This window comes from Larus michahellis, chromosome 14, assembly GCF_964199755.1.
Source record: "Larus michahellis chromosome 14, bLarMic1.1, whole genome shotgun sequence".
NCBI classification, from domain to species: domain Eukaryota; kingdom Metazoa; phylum Chordata; class Aves; order Charadriiformes; family Laridae; genus Larus; species Larus michahellis.
In genome coordinates, this window is record NC_133909.1 from 6,019,374 (window position 1) to 6,036,960 (window position 17,587).

At 55.7% G+C, this 17,587-nt stretch overlaps 1 protein-coding gene across 4 annotated transcripts in view; it reads right to left on the bottom strand.

Moving 5' to 3' along the window:
• Window positions 1-610: 610 nt before the first annotated feature.
• MGAT5B (alpha-1,6-mannosylglycoprotein 6-beta-N-acetylglucosaminyltransferase B) overlaps window positions 611-17,587 on the bottom strand; it is a 72,369-nt gene continuing 55,392 nt past the window's right edge. For 3 of the 4 annotated variants that reach the window (XM_074607846.1, XM_074607845.1, XM_074607847.1), the window contains 9 exons: window positions 17,362-17,493; window positions 16,339-16,472; window positions 15,537-15,667; window positions 12,560-12,715; window positions 11,684-11,830; window positions 9,823-9,939; window positions 3,124-3,198; window positions 2,383-2,657; window positions 611-1,250 (listed from right to left, as the gene is read on the bottom strand). In XM_074607846.1, coding sequence (XP_074463947.1) covers window positions 1,052-1,250; window positions 2,383-2,657; window positions 3,124-3,198; window positions 9,823-9,939; window positions 11,684-11,830; window positions 12,560-12,715; window positions 15,537-15,667; window positions 16,339-16,472; window positions 17,362-17,493 — 1,366 coding nt within the window. In that variant the 3' untranslated portion in view covers window positions 611-1,051. Of the gene's footprint in view, window positions 1,251-2,382; window positions 2,658-3,123; window positions 3,199-9,463; window positions 9,688-9,822; window positions 9,940-11,683; window positions 11,831-12,559; window positions 12,716-15,536; window positions 15,668-16,338; window positions 16,473-17,361; window positions 17,494-17,587 lie in introns of those variants that run through there. The other variant, XM_074607848.1, reaches the window with a different exon arrangement.

Sequence of the window (17,587 nt, forward strand, 5' to 3'; positions counted from 1 at the left end):
TACTGGCAGCAGCGAAAACTCTCCTGAAGTGAGACAAATGGCACGAAGAACAGTTCAGGAAGCAAAGACCACGCATGGAAGATGGTTGCTTGGAGCTCGCCTCTTCCCGTGTCTGCAACACCTGGGGCACGCAGATACGATGCCGCCTTTGGCCTCGGTCTGTGCCCGCTGGCAATTCCTTTGGGCTGCTGCAGCACCTTCTCCTTCCCGCCCCCTCACTCGAACCCCGAGCAGCCCCCGTGCCCCCACCATCAGCTCCGATGCCGCAGTCTCCGGAGGGACGTACAGCTCTGTGCGCAGCCCAGCGGGGCGGAGGGCAGCCCAGGATCGCTTTGGCACCTCTGTCCTGCCGGCAGCACCGCCCCAGGGACCAGCATCCTTTCCAGGAGCCTTCCCGGTCCCCATCCCAGCCCTCGCTTCCTGGCGGGGGGGCCGTCCAGCCCCCGCCAGCTTTTCCTGGGGGTACTGTGAGTGCAGACCCCGCTGTGTCCATCCAACCCAGCCCCTCTCCCTGGGCTTTGTGCTCCCCCAGCTGCGCAGCCAAGGTGGACACCGGCAGCCCCCCCATAGCCCCCAACCCAGCTCTGCCCAATAACTCCCACAGAAGGGCTGGGTGTTGCTTCCCCTTTAATTTACCACTTGTTAGGGGGAAGGGTTAAAAAAAAAAAAAAAATCAATAAATAAAACAACATAGGATGCTTGAAGAGGATGAAACCCCTGAAACTGCAGTCTGCTGGTGGCTTGTCCCATTGCCAGAGGAGGGGAAGGGTGTCCCCAGCCCCCCTCTCCCCACCACCCTGTCCCAGTGCCACCAGGTCCAGGTGGGTTTGGATGCGGTCGGACGATGCTCCTCGAGAAGAAAATGAAACCAAAGGTCAGGACATGGTCATTCACAGTTGACTGGCAGATGAAAACAACCCCCAGAGTCTGACACCCCCGGCTCACCCACCAGGAGGGACCTGTCCCACCTCCCCGGGCTATTGCAGAGGCTTTGAGAAAAAGCCACTTGTTGCACGTTGCGTGTCGCAAACACGGAGGTGGGGACACCAAGTCACAAGCAGTCCCTGCACAAAGCCACTTGTCCTTTGCGGTAGTCGCGGCAGGGGCAGAGGCGCCGGTACTTGGTGTTGTAGCCTGCGCAGCTGAAGAGCAGTGGCTCCTTCTGGAGGTAGCACTCGTGGACGTTCTCCGCCACCGCCGGGTAGAGATGGTTCATCTCATACTCGGTGCTGTCGCAGGCGATGCTGAGCCTGGGAACAGAAACAAAGGTGGGTCAGTTCAGGTGAGGAACCTGCTTGGGGTTTCACTGAAGGGTTTTTAGTGCTGTTCTGTCCTTCCTGGGGAGGTTCCTTTGCTGAGCGTTGGGCAGATCTTTGCCGGTTGCACCAGGAACCATAAATACTATGTTTGGTGCCCCACACGAGTGCTTGTCACCAGCCCAGCACACCATGCAGGAAGTGGTGACCCTTGCAACTCAACCATGTAGCCCATAAAACAACCCCAACTCTTGCATGGATGCCTCAGGAAATCACGCACAAAAATCCACCCAAATCTTTTATATCCCCCCACTGACCAACAGCTCTGTCCACTCTCCACGGACACCTCCCACGGCAGCTAATGTCCCCTGGAAGGGCACGTGAGTTCAACGGATGCCCGCATGTCCCCCACTAGCCAGGATTATCCAGCAAAACCGGGGTGGGCATCAGCAAACGCCACGAGGAGCAGCAGAGACGCCTGGTGTGGATCTCAGCATCCCTCTCCCACCCATGGCCCTGTCTGCAGATGGAGCTGCATCACCCTCCCACCAACCCCCCTCAACCGGTGAGTCCCCAAGCCAGCTGCCTTTAAGGTCTGGAGGGGGACATGGAGGGGAGAGAGTGAAATCCAAGCCCCAGCCCTAATTTATCACATAAAAATGTCAGTGGGACTCACATCGCCTGCCTGACCAGCGTGACAGCAATGGTAATGCTCGCATTTTAATTGCCCACAGAGCAGCACAGAGCCCGGTGGCAGATTTATACTCTATTAAAACCTCACCGCTGTGTGTTCAAATGCAGTTTTATAGAGAAAGACATTAAAAAGGAGCGAAAGGGAGAGAGCATGGAGGAGGTGGAGAGGAACGGGGTGGGAGAGAGGTGGAAACGTGCCTGGCAAAGCTATAGGTGCTTTCTGAAGCATGAAGCCGGTCAAGGCCAACACGTGCAAGCAACGGGCTGCTTTGCAGGCAGCACCCTGCCTCATCGCCTTGCGCACGGAGGCATCTTGATGGGATTTCGGGAGGGGGGACATGAGGAAAATGGGTGCTGGGGATGCAGGGAGCTGGGAGAGCAACATCTGGCTGATGGCCCCCACTACCACCTCACTGAAAAGCTCACAACTCACTGGAGAAACACCTCCTTCTTGTTGAGGAACCTGAAGAAGGTGGGCTCGCAGACCAGCCCCCGCCGCCGGCACGTCTCGGTGCAGGAGTGCCGGGTCTCCGACACCCACACCTGCAATGAGTCCACCGGTGGCCAGGCGTGGGGGTCCCGGCTGGCGCTGGGGGACCACACCAGGTGCGTGGCATTGGGGGACAGGGCCAGCGGGCTCGGAGGGCTTTGCATAGCAGGACTCTTGGCCTTGGGAGGCAGAGGAGGAGATGACGTGGTGCAGAAATCCTAGTGGGAGAGAAGACAATAGATCGGTGCCTGGAGGGACAGGGCAAAACGTTGGAGATGGGGAAAGGAGGTTGCTGGTGGGACAGGAGAACACTTGGGCTGCTGAGGTTGAGGTCACCTGCATGCATGGATGGCATCTCCTGCTGTGGGAGATGAAGGCAGTACCCACATCTTCGTCTCCCTGTGCTGCTTTATTCTCTGCAGCAGAAAGGCCATGAGCCAGCCCCACCACCCCCAGCCACCCTCCGCCGACCCCCCCCGCATCTTTGGTTCCCGACAGATCTCCTCCAGCCTCCATCTCCTGGTGCTCTCTGCGATTAGATGCCCACAGGGCTGGGACTCGGGGAGCTACACTGGGTCAGCGGTTGCGTGTCCAGGGAAACAGGGACGGAGCCATGGGAGAACAGGGATGGTCCCGCAAGGAGAAGAGAGATGGTCGCCCAGAAGAACAAGGATGCTCCCCAACCTGGTACTGAATGTAGGCGTGGATCCTCTCCAGCATCCCCTCGCAGGTGTACTCGTAAGGCAGGTAAGGGTCCACCTGTGAAGGGGGAAGAGCAGAGCGCAGGCAGCAAGCGGGGACAGCCTTTGCCTCCCCCTGGGCCTGGTGGCAGGGGACAGCAGCGCCCTGGGCAATGGGTCCCCCCCGCCCGCTGAAGCCCACGGCTCGTGTCTGTCCACCAAAGCAAGCAGGGCAGAGAACTAGGACTGGAAAAACTTCACAAGCCATAAAGCACTTGAGAAAAAGAGGATGAGGGATTAATTTGGGCTGAACCCATGTATTCCTGAAAACGAAGTCACCCTGTTCCACTTTAGTCTCGCTTTTCTTCATTTTTTGCTAAGTTATAAAATAAAATCAGTTTTCATGCTATAGGTCACTTCCAACTGAAGTATGAACTGTTTCAGCGCAAGGAACACTCGGCAGCTGCCGGGGGGAGTAATTATAAAACACAGTGGAGGAGTTTGGACTGGCGAAGATGCCAAGGTAATTTACAGCAAGAGCACCCCGGTGGTGCCCGGGGTCTGGTCTGGCACCTCTGTTCCTCTGCTCCCGCGCGCTCTGACCTGGGCACAGCTCTGCCTGCTTGGGGAGGAAGGTCCAGGCTTCGCTGCCCCGGCCCCACGACCCACCAAACCGGACGGTGAAAAGCCCAGGGCTGGGATGGGCTGTGCACAACATAGGAAAAAAAAAAAATCTCTTTTTTCCCCACTGCCACTTCACCAAGGGTTTGCTGCCCAGCATGGATGGCTGTGATGGGCTGGAAGCTGGTGTTTCTCCCAGCCTCCGAGGCTCGTTGCTCCCCGCTGCCACCGGCACGGGCAGGGATAGGGCAGGGATGGAGCAGACGTTGATGCCCACGTTGATGCTGGCGCTGCACCCCCACGTTGATAACAGAGCCGGCAGCGCTTAAACCACAGCATATTTTTAGCGTGGGTTACGAAACACTGCCAGTCTTCGGGAAAGCATCCCAAAGATCTCAGCATCCCGACACTCCCTTCCCAACACCACATCTCCCTGTCCCGAGAGTCACCCTCGGGTCCTGGCGTGGGAAACCCCCTCCTCTGCACAGCAGCGTCCCCCAAACGAGTGTGTCCCTGGCACAGCAGCAGCACAGCTTCCAGGGCGAGCAGGCAGGGGCAGGCAGGAGCAGGCAGCTGGGCTCGTTGCCCTCCAGTGGGGCAAGTGCTGTGGCCACTGCCCCAGGGGGGTCAGCAGTGATGTTCCCCAAGGGAAGAGCATCGCCACAGGGGCTGCCTCACTGACGCAACCCTTCCCTCTGGAGAGAAGTTATTTTTTAAGGAGCTTTCTGCCCTGGGAAGAGAGATTTTTCCACACTCCCATGTTTTTCCAGAGACATTAGGACAGAGCCACAGGACATTGGTGCATGGAAGGGCCTGGCCCCGGGACCCCCCTTTCCCCGCTGTGCATCTCTGCAGAGCTTCACGCATAAGAAGGATTATAAGCAAAAACACCCCAAAGACAATTCACCTGGAAAACACTGGTTCTGCTATTTTCTGAGCTCTGCACCTCCGAAATAGCTATCTCCTTTTGAAGTAGCTGTCAAACCCGAGCTCAAAGGCTCAGTCTGCCGAGAAGATCCCTCTAAGCATCTCCCTGCCACAAATATCCCACCTGAGATCTCAGCAGGGCTGGAAATCACAGCTGCTCCGTCTAATTACAGATGTGCACGCTAATCAGGGCCGACACGATGACAGGCGCTGATCCTGCCTCTGAATTCCTGATGGGCTCTCGGTTAACGGGGGCAGAGTCCTCCACAAAGCAAAACCGCCCGTCTGGGTCGCACCAAGCCTGCGCCAGGCTGGGCACTGGGTGCTGCCTGGCGCCTGCTGGGGGGAGACAAACCTCCCCTCGCTCAGCATCACCAACGCTCGGTCTCGTCTTACCACTGCCTTCACGGCCGCAACGCTGAGGGGCTTTTCCCGGGACCCCGTTACGCCAGGCATGGTGCAGACGTAATTCTGTAAAACAGCCTCCTCCCCCCCAAAACACCGCCGTGGTACCCAGTGGGATGCAGCACATCCACAGGGGGACGGAGGCAAAGCCTCCCTGCACCTGCACGTGTACCCGGAGGTGATGCTCCGGGGGCAATCCCCCCTGCCCGCAGGATCCCAGGTGGGGTTCAAGGGCATCAGGAGGCTGCAGCCCCCTCTCCGCCAGCCCCGCCAGCCCCATCTGCCCCTCTCTCCCCCTGGGGTTCCCCCAAAGGCTCTTGCTGCCCTCTGCTCCCCTCTCCCACCCTCGTTAGGATTCAGCTCGTGCGCCCAGGACTGAGAGAAAATGCTGATTTCAGGAAGATAATTGTTTAATTAAAATCTGACAGGCTTGGCCTCCTCTTGACAGCCACGTCATTAATGCTGCTCCCCACACCGGGAGCTCAGGATCTCCCCAGAGCCCTGGGAGGGAGAAGGGGCTGCTCCGAGGCGCGGACCACGGCATCCCGCTTCCAGGGATGCCACGGGAGGGAGCAGGGTGGGGAAGCGGAGAAGATGGACTTCGCCATCCTTTCCCCTATGCATCGCCGGGGAACCTTTGCCAGAGCAAAGGCAAACCGGTACGTGATCAGCCAGCCCCAGTGCCCTCCATCAGCCAAACGGGGAGTTACTGGTACCGCCGTGAGAGCCCTGGTTTTACAGTCTCCGGCAGGAATCCCAGAGCTGAAGAGTGCAATGAGTCTCCCTCGCTCAAAAGGAAAAGAAAGAGGAAAAAAAAATAGAATCCAAACATCATCAGACAAATAAGTAGAAAAATAATGCAATTCTCTGCCAGCACGTAACAGCAGGCTGGGAACACTTTAACCAGCTATTTTCGCTGTGATGTTTAATACGCCACTCTTTCAAGCATAGTCTGAAATGTATAATTTTCCATTATATTCCTGTATGTTTGACTTTAATATAATGAAGCCTTCTCCCTTCGCTACACCAGAATATTGGGTCTATTAAACTACTTGTGCGAGGACTATTTTTGACAATGGAAAAAGCTGAAAGCCAAGAAAACGGTGCCTGAAAACCTCTCTCCTTCTCCAGCCTCTAACCTCTGGCGAATGGCCATAATCCATCACCGGGACAATCCTCCCGGCATCGCCTCTCCCTGGGGAACTCAATTTGTCTCTTGGCCCTGTGTGACCGTGCTGATCCCTGGGCTAGAGGGGTTTGGAGCTTCCATCGCTTCCATTTTCCTTATAAATAGGTCAGGGATGCGAGCCATCAGGGAAACTCAGGACTGCTCCGACGGGGGGTGAATGGCAGAGACGCAACTTACAGAAAACCTTCCCCAGCAGTCGCGGGGTGACCTGGAGCGGGTGCCACCTCCGCAAGGATGAGGGAAGGGAGCACACGGGCTTTTCTTGTGGGGAAAAAAAAAATCCCTGTATTGCAAACCCAAGCCATGTCCAAGCCATGGTTCAGATCCAGAAGGAAGAAGTTTCTTTCAAGCAAACGCAGAGCGGCGAGGGATGCCGGCTGCATCCCAACTGCGTGATTTGCAGAAATGGGGCAGCCAGCCCCGCCAGCAGCCCCGGCCGGCTCCCAACACACCAAAAAGGAGCCGGGGCTGCAGGGACGGCACATCCCGCCCCGAGCCGCAGCTCTGGGACTCCGCAATATAAAATAACGCAAAAATATTGCTGAAGCATCAGCAAATGCCCCAGAGCCGCGACACTCCAAACCAGGGTGAGCTTGGTTGTCAGCTTGACCCTATGGGAATTACCACCGGGTTCATGGAAGCAGCTCCCAAAGCCCTTGAGGGGTTCCCAGCACCCCGGTCCCTGGCACCCTGGTTTCCAGCGTGGCGTGGCTTCTGCCGGGAAAAGCCGATGGCAGAGCAAAGGAGACACCTCACGGCTTCCCACATCATCCCCTGTCCCCAGAAATGGTTTACAGAGTTTTGCCCGGAAGATGCAAAACTAAAGCTGTGGGATAAGCGATTTTTTCAGTCATAAACCAAAATAAATAAATAAATAAAACAAATCCATTTCAGGTCCGTTTTCAATTTCCAACGTTTCCACCCAGCAAGGAGGGGAGAAATGCTGTGCTTCAGGTTCGGCAATCTGTTTGGGTTGGGACACCCGGAGAAATGCATCATTTTGGGTAGAAGCCTTCCCTTTCACTAAACTGGCAGGGTATTTCGAAACAATGGCAGGCAGATGGGAAACAAAACCGTATTGTTTTACTCCAGTACTGTTGACATGAAATATTTTGACTGAAAAAGATAAATTGATGGTGCTTATTGTGAAACACAGACAAATTTGTTAGATGTTCTGATAACAAAACACCCCATTTTGCCTTCAGGGGAAGAAAAAAAAAAAAAAAAAAAAAAAAAGAGTCAATAAAATAGTTTCTCCGAGCTCCAGTACCTGGCTGGGACCAGCAACACTAAACTGGCCCCCGGCCTTCTGCCGCTCCTCCTGCCAATGCCCTTGTTTTCAATTCCTGCTGTAACAAACAGTATTTTAAAGACAAGATACCAAGGGATTCCTGAAGCCAAAGCCCATAATAAGGCTTTTAAACCTGTGAGGCAGGTCAATTTTTAGGCTTAATTGCCTTGACGGCATCTCTAATAAAGCAGACCCCTTTCTATATAAAAGACAAAAAGGGGGAAAAAAAGCGGGGAAAAAACGGAATTTGCTGTAAGTTATTCACACACACTCCCTGCTCTGCTTCGGGAGGATTTACGTATTATCTTTAAAAAAAACAAAACCCAGAGAGGCGAGTTGTGGGATTAACCCAGCGCGCTTCTTGGTGGGAAGGGATAACTTCTCTCCAGAGCGACTGCCCGCTTTCAATGCAGGCCAGACGTCAGCGCCTGGTTTTATCCATTCGAGGCAAATTTAAGGACTTCAACTTCCCGGCAGCCAAGGGTAATTCCAGCGGTTGGGATGTTTCGCGGCAGGGGACCTCGGGGTGGGGGTCCCCGGTCCTGCAGAGATGGGTGGCAGCTTCAGCTGCCCCGTGGTCCCATGGGAGACGGAGTTTATCCGACTGCACGTGGTGTCTCGCTGGGATGGAAAACAGGGTGGTGAGCCCCTGGCCCAGGTTGCCCAGAGAAGCTGTGGCTGCCCCATCCCTGGAGGGGTTCAAGGCCAGGCTGGACGGGGCTTGGAGCAACCTGGGCTGGTGGGAGGTGTCCCTGCCCAGGGCAGGGGGTGGAATGAGATGATCTTTAAGGTCCCTTCCAACCCAAACCATTCTGTGATTCTATGCTTCTTTTTTCTTTCTTTTAACCCAGAATTATCATTAAGCACCTAATCGACCCGGTGCACATCCAGTGGACGTTGCAGCGCAACACAGCTGCTCAGGAGCCAGCAGAGCTCCTTCCTGCCTCCCTCCTTAATTCTCCAACCATTTTTTGATTATTTTAATAGCACCAGGCTTCACTGTTTTCTTTCTCCTTTCTGGAAAATTTCCTTCTCTCTCCCGAAACACGGGCAGCTCCCGCCCCTGGCATTGCCTTCGCTTGGGGCCGTCTCTCCAGCCCAGATGGTGGAGGGTCAAGCGCCGACAGCTGGCCCGGCAGCACAGCAGCAGGGGTGTAATTATTTTTAATTTAATTTTAATCGAGATACCGGAATGAATGTGCAAAACAACAACTGTTTTCCCAAGTCGGGTTTGTTCGGTCTTTGCAAACTCGTAGAGAAAAATCAGCGCGAGGTGAGGAGCTGCGGCAATCCCCCACCGTAAGGCGCGAGACCCGGGCGGACGGCGTGGCCACATCGACTGGATGAAGTCCCCAGACTGTCACAGCCAACCACCTCTGCAGCTTCTGCTGCAGGGAAAAGCAAAGATGACAACTCTCTGGCCAGCATCACTGCTTTCCCCCCCCCGCAAAAAATGAATCCCAGAACCCCGCAGCCTGACGCAGAGCCCCGCTTTCACAGCCCATCGCCATCCTCACGGGGGGTCGGGGGGGGGAGCAGGGGACGGCTCATCCCGAGCCGAACAAATGGCAAGCAAAACGGAGATCAGCACTTTTCTCCCCTCCAGGAAAATTGACTTTAATAATTTGGACAACTTGAAAGGCTCCTGCCACGGGGCAGGAGGTAAATATTCATGAGGGAGCGTTTCCAGGGCGGGCGCAGCGGGAGCGCTGCCTTCCCATGGGCGCCCCCCGCATCCCCCCCCGCCCCCGTTCCTTACATCCCTTCATCCTTCGCAGAGGCAACTCCTGGGGCTATTCCTATCGATTTGCTCCATCCAAACGATAACGATGAACAGTGAAAAGGGGGACCGGCAGGCGCAGAGGTCGGTAGCCCTCGGGGTACTCGCAGGGAGATGCTCTCTGGGTTTATCTTTGCTCCGCGCCAGGTCCCAGCACCGCGGCGCGTCTCCACCAACCTCAGCCTCCTGCTCCCAAACCTCATCTCCCTTATCTCAGCTTCCCCTTGCTCCGGGATTCCCAGGGGATCCCTCAAGGGCACGAACACCTCCGATGCTCGGTACCAAAGCAAGGCGAGAGCACGAGTCCCCCTGAAGCCGCAGGAGAGGAGGATTTCTGCTCTGCACGTGCAAATAACTTTCGAGGGGAAGCAAGGAAGGAAAAGCAATTAACGCTTGAAAGGGAGAGCCAGGCACCAGCAGCCGCTGCTGACACCTGTCCCTGCAAACCCAGCCGCGGGGAGATCGCCCAGCCACCGCCTCCGAGCCCTACCTGGGTCCTCATGATGGTTTTGATAGCAGCTTCGAACTCCTCGGAGTTATTGTAGTCGACAGTCCACACATGCGGCTTCCCGATGAAGTCTTCGGCATACGGGTGTTGGGAGGACACCTAAAACACAGCAGCCTGAGCTGTTTTTTCCCGTCCCTGCCAGAACAGCTGCTGTCTACCATTCACAGCCGCGACAGGTGAGAGGAGCAACAGGCTCAGGCACAGACACGTTGGGTTTTAAACCATTGCACAGAGAGATGTGCTGGAAAAAGAAGGTTTCCTCTAAACCCAGCTGCCCCCCGACATCAGGCTGATGCTCTAAAATTCCCGCTGGGTTGGGATGCTCCATTCCCATTAACACTGAAATCACCTCCACAGCCCCGAATATCCCCATCTCCGTAACACGGGTACAATCTAACCGAGACCTGAGCCATTTGTGGGTCTGGAATGGCAAAAATAGACCAAAACAGCAAAGCTCGGGGAAGGCACCGTGTCTCCCAGGTTTGCCAGCTCCGGAAACAAGGCAGAGAGAAAAATCCATCCCCGCAGAAAGCCGGGGAAGTCTGGCAGCAGAAGAAAGCGGTGCTGGGAGGAAGCTGCATCGGCCCGATGCCGCGGGCAGCTCCACACGCTGGTACCCCGCAGCCACCCGCCTCTCACCAGGCAATTTTTGGGGATACGCTGCTTTTGTATCAGCCCCTGAGCTGCTGCAAGGCAGCCAGAGCGCAGGTCTGGGGAAGGGAAAAGGAGGGGGACAAAAGGGAAGGGGAAAAAACGGAAGGAGAAAGGGAAGGGGAAAAGAAAGGTAGGGAGGGGGAAAAGAAAGGGAGGGAAAAAGAGGGAAAAGAGGGAAAAGAAGAAAGGGGGGAAAAAGGACAAGGGGGAAAAAAGGAAAAGGGGGAAAGGAAGGGGAAGGGAGAGGACGCTGAGCAGAGAAGGTGTTTCAGGGGCGCCGTGAAGCGTTGCAGAAGGGCCTGCCAGCCGGAGGAGGAGAGCAGTGCACGGTCTCTGTTTTATCCTCCGGCTTGCTGTCCTTTCCCATTTTTTGACGGCAGATTGATCACCTCCTTCCCCCCTCCGGCATATAAACACCCTGGGGCATTTCACAGCCCTCGCCCCCAGCTGCCCTCCCGGCTCCGGGCTGAAGCACAACCACAGCACCCACCCGCGCCGGGTGCTAACACCCACAGCTAATTAGGGGACAGGCAGGGGGGTGCAGGACAGCCCTACCCCCCAGACCCACCACGAGCCGGGCTGCGGCAGGGCTGAGCCGGCACAGCCCCCCAGCACGGCCCTTCTCAGCGAGAGCGAGCATTGCACTGCATTATCCACTTTATGAATAATAAAAGAGGCAATTTTCTCAACCCTTTAACTTTTAAAGAGTTCCTGCTTCACTTAGATGGAATTCCCAGCGGCGGGCAAGCCTGGGAGGGATTTCGTACCCCTGCACCACCATGGAGGTCCTGGCGTCCCCTCTGGGTGTACGAGAGGACGGAGAGGGGAGCATCGCCCCAGTTTGGGAGCAGGGTACAGGCTGTGCGTGGGATCTGGGCTGACGGGGAAGGAGCTGGGGTTTGTGGTCTGCAGAAACCTCCTGCGTGGTGCAAAGGAGAAGGCGGTCTTCTCCTTTGCAACCCCAAACCCACGGCAGGGCCCCTGGCACCCAAACGCTCCGGATGGAGACGATGCGAGGATGGGAGAGGGGACCCCATCTGCGTGTACCCGCACTTCTGCCTTTGGAGGAAATCTCGCCAAAACAACAATATCTCAGTTTAGCAACTGCTACTCCCCAAGCTGGCCCGAAAGCCCGGTGTAAAGGGGGTGGCTCCGTCCTGCCCACCCGCTCGCCTCCCGCCAGACTCGCCTCTCTCGACGTCGGCTTCCCGCGGAAGAACTCGTGGTTGAGGGAGCTGTGCGGGGGGTTGAAACGCGCCTGCAGGAAAACGCAGCCGTTGGCGATGGCCTCCAGCGGGGCAGGACCCTCGTAGGGGAACCCGAAGCCAATGAAGAGCTGCAAGGGAGAAACCCACGCGCTGGTGAGCGAACGCAGCCAACCCCATAGGGAAGTCTCCCAAATAACCCGCCAGCATCCCTCTCTGCTGCTCTGGCCCTGCACACCAAGCCTCTACGGCAGGTCCATGCGGTTCAGCGCCCCATAGCTTAAATCTGCTAAAAACTATCCCCGCTCCATGGCTCACAGCCCACTTGTGCAAAGCAACGAGATGCTCAGGAGCTGCAAGTTCCCCCACGGTGTCTACAACCATCATACTGGCCCCATATGGAAAAATACTGGTTTGCCAAAGCCATTTGGGCTGGAGAACCAACAGCATTTCCCCCAGACACCGGCTGAAGGCAACCGGGATGCGCCGGCACACTCGCTCCGAGAATCCTGTCTATTTTTATCACAGCCGTGGAGAGAAAAAAAAAAAAAAACAACCAAACAAAAAACCCACCCCACTCAGCAATAAATGAATTAATCAGGAAACTTTGTGCTCTGTCTGCGGACGGTCTGCAAGGAGAAACTCATCAGACACATCTTGATTTGAAATGATGTGCTCTGCTCAGCTCCCGGCTAATTAGCCCTGCTGATAGCGCCTGCAAGCCAGGGAGGAGCGCAGATAACGGCCTCTCCCCCCGCCTCCTCCTTTAATTAGGTTTTATTTCTCAAGGCAACGGAGTCCTCGCCGCTGGCTGGTTAAGGGGGGGGGTCCCATGGACGCCCCGGCTGGCTCTCGCCCACCTTCGCCTTCCTCAGCAGCTGCTGGAACTCATGCTGCGGCAGCAGCCCGTGGTTCTTCACGAACGCCGGGACTTCGGGCGGCCGCTGTGTCTCGTAATAAACCGTGCCGTGGATCTCCATGTACTTGTTGAGGATGGCCAGGAACTTCTCCTTGCCCTGGGGAGGAAGGTAGAGGCGTGAACCAAACCAGAAGATGGGGCTGACCCCCCGGCATGGTTATAGGGGGAGATTTAACTCTCAAACCGCTGTCCCGGAGCACTCGTGATGCTTCAGCCCAAGCCACAGCAGAGCAAAACCCGCACCCTCCCCTCCGCACCCCTTGGACACACGTCCTGGACCACTCTAGGCTCCCAGTGAGCCCGGATGGCTGTGGGATCTGGTACCCCGAACATCGGCACCTCGAGCCCCTGCCTTCCCTGCCGCCTCCGTGGGCAGCTTCCACTCTGGAGCTGCTGAATTAAAGGTTTCAGGGGATTCAGAGGGAATTTTGCAAAGCCCAGAGCTTGCTAACAGCCTCTTATTCCAACTAACAAGTCCCTAGGATTTTCTCACTGAGGTTTAATCCTGTTTCACTACCTGGAAAACCAAGGGGGTCAGCAGTCGTCTTCTTTTGGAGGCTTTCCTCCTTTTGCTTTCCAAAGCAGCCCTCCATTATAACAACTACTGCAGATTTTTTTGCTTGGAAAAAATCACAAAGGCACTATGCTTTCGATGCTGCATTTTCAGCTTGCTCCAGTGCTGCAATAGGCCCGGAAAAAACAGAGACCAGGAGAGAATAAGGAGGTATAAATGGGGAATAACTGGGGTTGGAACTAGATGATCTTGAAGGTCCCTTCCAACCTAAACCATTCTATGATTCTTTAAATTTGAGAAAACGCCATATGTTGCCTTAAAGCCTCTCTGAACACTGTGTTTCTGGCCTCAGCTATGTATCCCTGGACTTCTTTAAGGCTAAAACCAAGTTATTTTGGTGATATGAGGCTGCAAGGTGAAATCCTGGCCATGGTGCCACTAACACCCAAATCAGGGCCGTTTTGGTACCAATTCCCTGATGCAAAGGGCTCAGGGAGCGAAACACAAGCTTGAAGTCCCTGGGTAGCACCGGGCATCACCGAGCATCATCGAGGACCACCGATCCCCAAAGGCCCCTGCACGGTGGGGGGTTGGCATGGGAGACCCCCCTCACCGCTCCATCCGAGCACCACGAGCCGCTTCGACCCCTGGAAGTGGGGCAGCAGCCTGACGAAAACAGCCTTTGCCGGCTTATTAAAACTTTGGCTCCCGCGGCGAGCCGGAGGCCAGAAGTTCAGAGGGGTAGGAAATGAGAAAGAATGGGAAAGTAGATTTAATGAAATGTTTCTAAATGTCAAAAAGATCATGCTTTGGATCCTGCTTTTGGTCCAAGGCTTGTAAATAAGCACCCAGCTCCAGGAGATGGAGGTGCTCTTTTCCTCCCAAGACCTCAAAATCACCTAAAATAAGGAAAAACTCCTCTTCCCCTGTATTTTATTACACGGGGTGGCACAAGATGTGGAGCAATGCCCAGGCAGCCTGGCCTCGAGGAACAGCCACCAGTAAGAACCAGCCCCAGACCCTTCACCCAGTAGTAAATTACCCCAAATATGTAGTTTTGGGGAAACTGATGTATTTTGTGAATTCTGGCTAAAAGAAGCAAACATTCATAGTGCTAAAGGTGGAGGAAAATGTCCGTTCTGAGGTTTTAACTCTCTTTAGTGCCTTCCCCAATTAACCTAACTAAGCTGAATGAGACTTCTGGATCAGAAAGGGTAGGGAAATGGTAGAGAAAGATGATGAAATGCTATAGTTCCCCTAAAATGAAATGTAGTGGGTTTCAGTGGGGTTTTGGGGAGCCCCCAAGTTATGCGGATGCTGGGGGGTGTTTGCTCTCAGACCTGCAGGGTGATGGAAAAGCCACCAACACCCGTGAACAGGAGGAGATGGCATGGCCGGATCCTGCCCCACCACAGGCATCCCTGCGAAGGCAAAGCCGCTCAATCAGGGGCCGGGGAGGGGATACAGCATCTGACTGCGTGAACCCCGCAGCGATCCCCGCAGCTCGGCGAGACCGAGCCCACGACGAGGCAAAGTCGACTCCGGCAAAACCCTTTCTCTCACGAGAAGATGCGCAGAGGTAAAAGCCAGCAGCAGCTGGTGCGGTACAGTACCTGCAACTGGAACAGCCCCAGGTGGTGCACAAAGGGAAAAAAAAAATAGAAATAAAACAAGATACAGTGAGAATTAGCTCCTTTTAGTTTTTTTTAAGCCCTGGAAGGAAAAGCAGCTGGCTAGCTCTGGATAAGAGAGAGGAGTACATACATCCCCTGGCCGCTACGGGAGGTGCAGGGGGATGCTATTGGTTTTTTAGCTCACTGGCAGAGCAGTTTGGGGCCGGGGGGAAGAGAGCGAAGGGTTTTACCCGTCTGCTGGCCTCAGCCAGGATGCACCAAATGTGGCCGAGCGTTGGGTCCCAGCAAGGACCAGCACCGGCCACCACTGAGGATGGAGTGAGCCCCCCTGCCGCTGCCCACCCCTCTCCCCCCGGGCGTTACAGGCACAGGCAGGAGGGCGGCACAACCCCCTTCTCCCGGGGTACCCGACTGCAGAGACCAACCATCCCCATCGCAACACAGGAAACCACCTAACCGCAACCATTGCAATTAATACGTAAACTCATTGACACGAAATCCTCACTCTAAGCGGCCTGTCGGGAGGAAGCATCGCCTAAAGCAGAGAGCAGGGGACGGCGTCTCACCAGCCTCTGTTTGCTCGGAGGCGCCGGCCATGTCACATCACAGCAGCCTCAGCTTCCCTTCTACGAAGGGGACAAGGATGCTTCTCTACAAAGACACCGAGAGCTGTGCCTCAAACGCTGGGGGTAAGAGCCAGAGGCTGCTGCCACCCCACGGCTCTGCCTACGAGTGCTCCTGCCTGCCGGGGTGCTCCCCGGGACACCCACCTTCCAGATGCTGGCTTCCTTCCCGTACACCACCGCCATGCTGCTCACTTTGTTGGACTTGATGAATTGCCTCTCCGTCTTGTTGAGCTCCTCCGACACGAAGCCCATGAAGGAGTTGTCGGGGGTGTGAGCTGTGGACACCAAGGGGAGAAGACGTGTGGCTGTGGGCAGATGTTTTTGGGGACCCCATTGCAGCACGGGGGCTGAGCTGAGCCCAGCGCCGGGGGCTTGCTGGAGCCTGGAGGGAAAACGGCATGAATCCCCATCCAAGCAGCTCCTAAAATGCAGGCTTCGCAACCCACTCGAGCAGCTCTTTAAAAGGTAAGGCATTTTTAAGGCTGCCAAGTGGGCTCTATCCAGCCAGGGAACAGCAACGTCTGAGTTACCCAGCACCTGGCGGGTCACCGGGCTCCTTTCAGACAAGCCCATCTCCTTTCCGTGCCACGGGCAAATCCGAATCACTGAGCTGCCTCTCACCTTTAGAACCCCAGCTGAAATAAAACCAGGCTTTGCAACCAAAATCGCCCCACGTTTCCCCTCCTGGGAGATGGAAGCGGTTCAGCTCTGGCTCCATCATGGAGGAAGGAGCCAGGTCTCCCTCCCCAGAGCATTTCTCCAGCCCAAGAGATGGCCAAGCAGATTCAGGGGCTGCTTGCAGGCAGCGAGCAGGCAGGGGAGGCAGGAGAGACCCAGGGAGGACGGCATTGCCCATGCATCACCTCCTAAAGGAGGTGAGACCCGCTTCTGTGGTGCCCATGAGTCCCCACGACCGCCCCCGCTGTGCCCCCGTCCCCCCACTTACGGAACATGGTCATGAACTGGGTGGGCTGCAGGTTCCAGTAGCCCCAGTTGGTGCGGTAGCCGCGCAGCGTGGCGTACTCCTCGTGGTTGTACGCCGGCTCCGTCCCAAAGGTATCGATGACCCGGACGCGGCACCTGGGAGAGGAGGCAGGACCCGAGGACCTCGGATTGAGAAAGTCCCACTGCCAGGGACACGGCTGGGGTCCCCAGGCGGCTCGTCCTTCGTCTGCGCCCGGAGCAGAGGGTGCAGGAACATCCCAAGCAGCCCTTCCCAGCCCACCGCTCCCTCCTGGAATGAGCAATTTCCCCTGGCAGGGCTTTCATCTCCCTGACGGTTGTGGGAATGATGTATCTCCTGAAGACTTGTTAATGCTTTTCCCAATATCCCGGGAATGCTGAGGCAGGCATTACCAGCACACGACCGAGGAGAGAAGGGGAGCATCAAGCAAGGGAAGAGCAAAACAAGCTGAATGCGAGAGCAAATGCATTTATAATAAAAGCAATAACACCGCTTGTCATTTTTCTCTCTAATAAAATTGTGTAGGATAGTGGAAGAGATGGGAGAAAACATAATAAATAGCAGGACTATCGGCACTAAATTAAATCGCATATTTTCCTGGCTGGTGATGTACCAGGGGATGATGACATTTGTCTTGATGCCGAAGGAGCCAGGGACAGGGCTCTGCTTCTTGCAAAGAGAAAAGGCTCGGGCTTCCCTCTGTGGTGTGGCCATCCCCGGCTGCAGGTACACACACCCCCCCAACAGGCACATGCAGGGGTTTTTTTACCAATTTAGTCTCTTCTAATGAGGTTTTATCTTAAATACATGAGGTTCCGGAGCGAGCAGACCACCTCATGCCACGGCAGCAGGGGACACAGCACGGCAAAGCCAGGCAAAAATCAAAGGTGCAATCAAAGGGTCCAGCTCTTCGGACATGGGGACTATCCTCTGAGGTCATTAGCATTAGTCTTTGCTTGCTAATTAATGAAATGGAGACTAAGGGAAGGGGGTGGCTTTGCTTACCTGTATTTCTTAAAGGAGAGCCCCATGTGCTGCTTCATCTGTTGGAGGCCATGGTAGTCGGTGTAAATCAGGTCGAAAGGCAAAGGACTGGTCAAGGGGCAGTTTCCCCGTCCTGGTGGCACCCCTAAGTGACTGGGGAGAAGCAGGAGGGACCGATCAGCCCCCCCAGCACCACGAAAGCCTGGCAACGCATTCATTTCTCTGCCCAGTGTTTACCAGGGGCCAT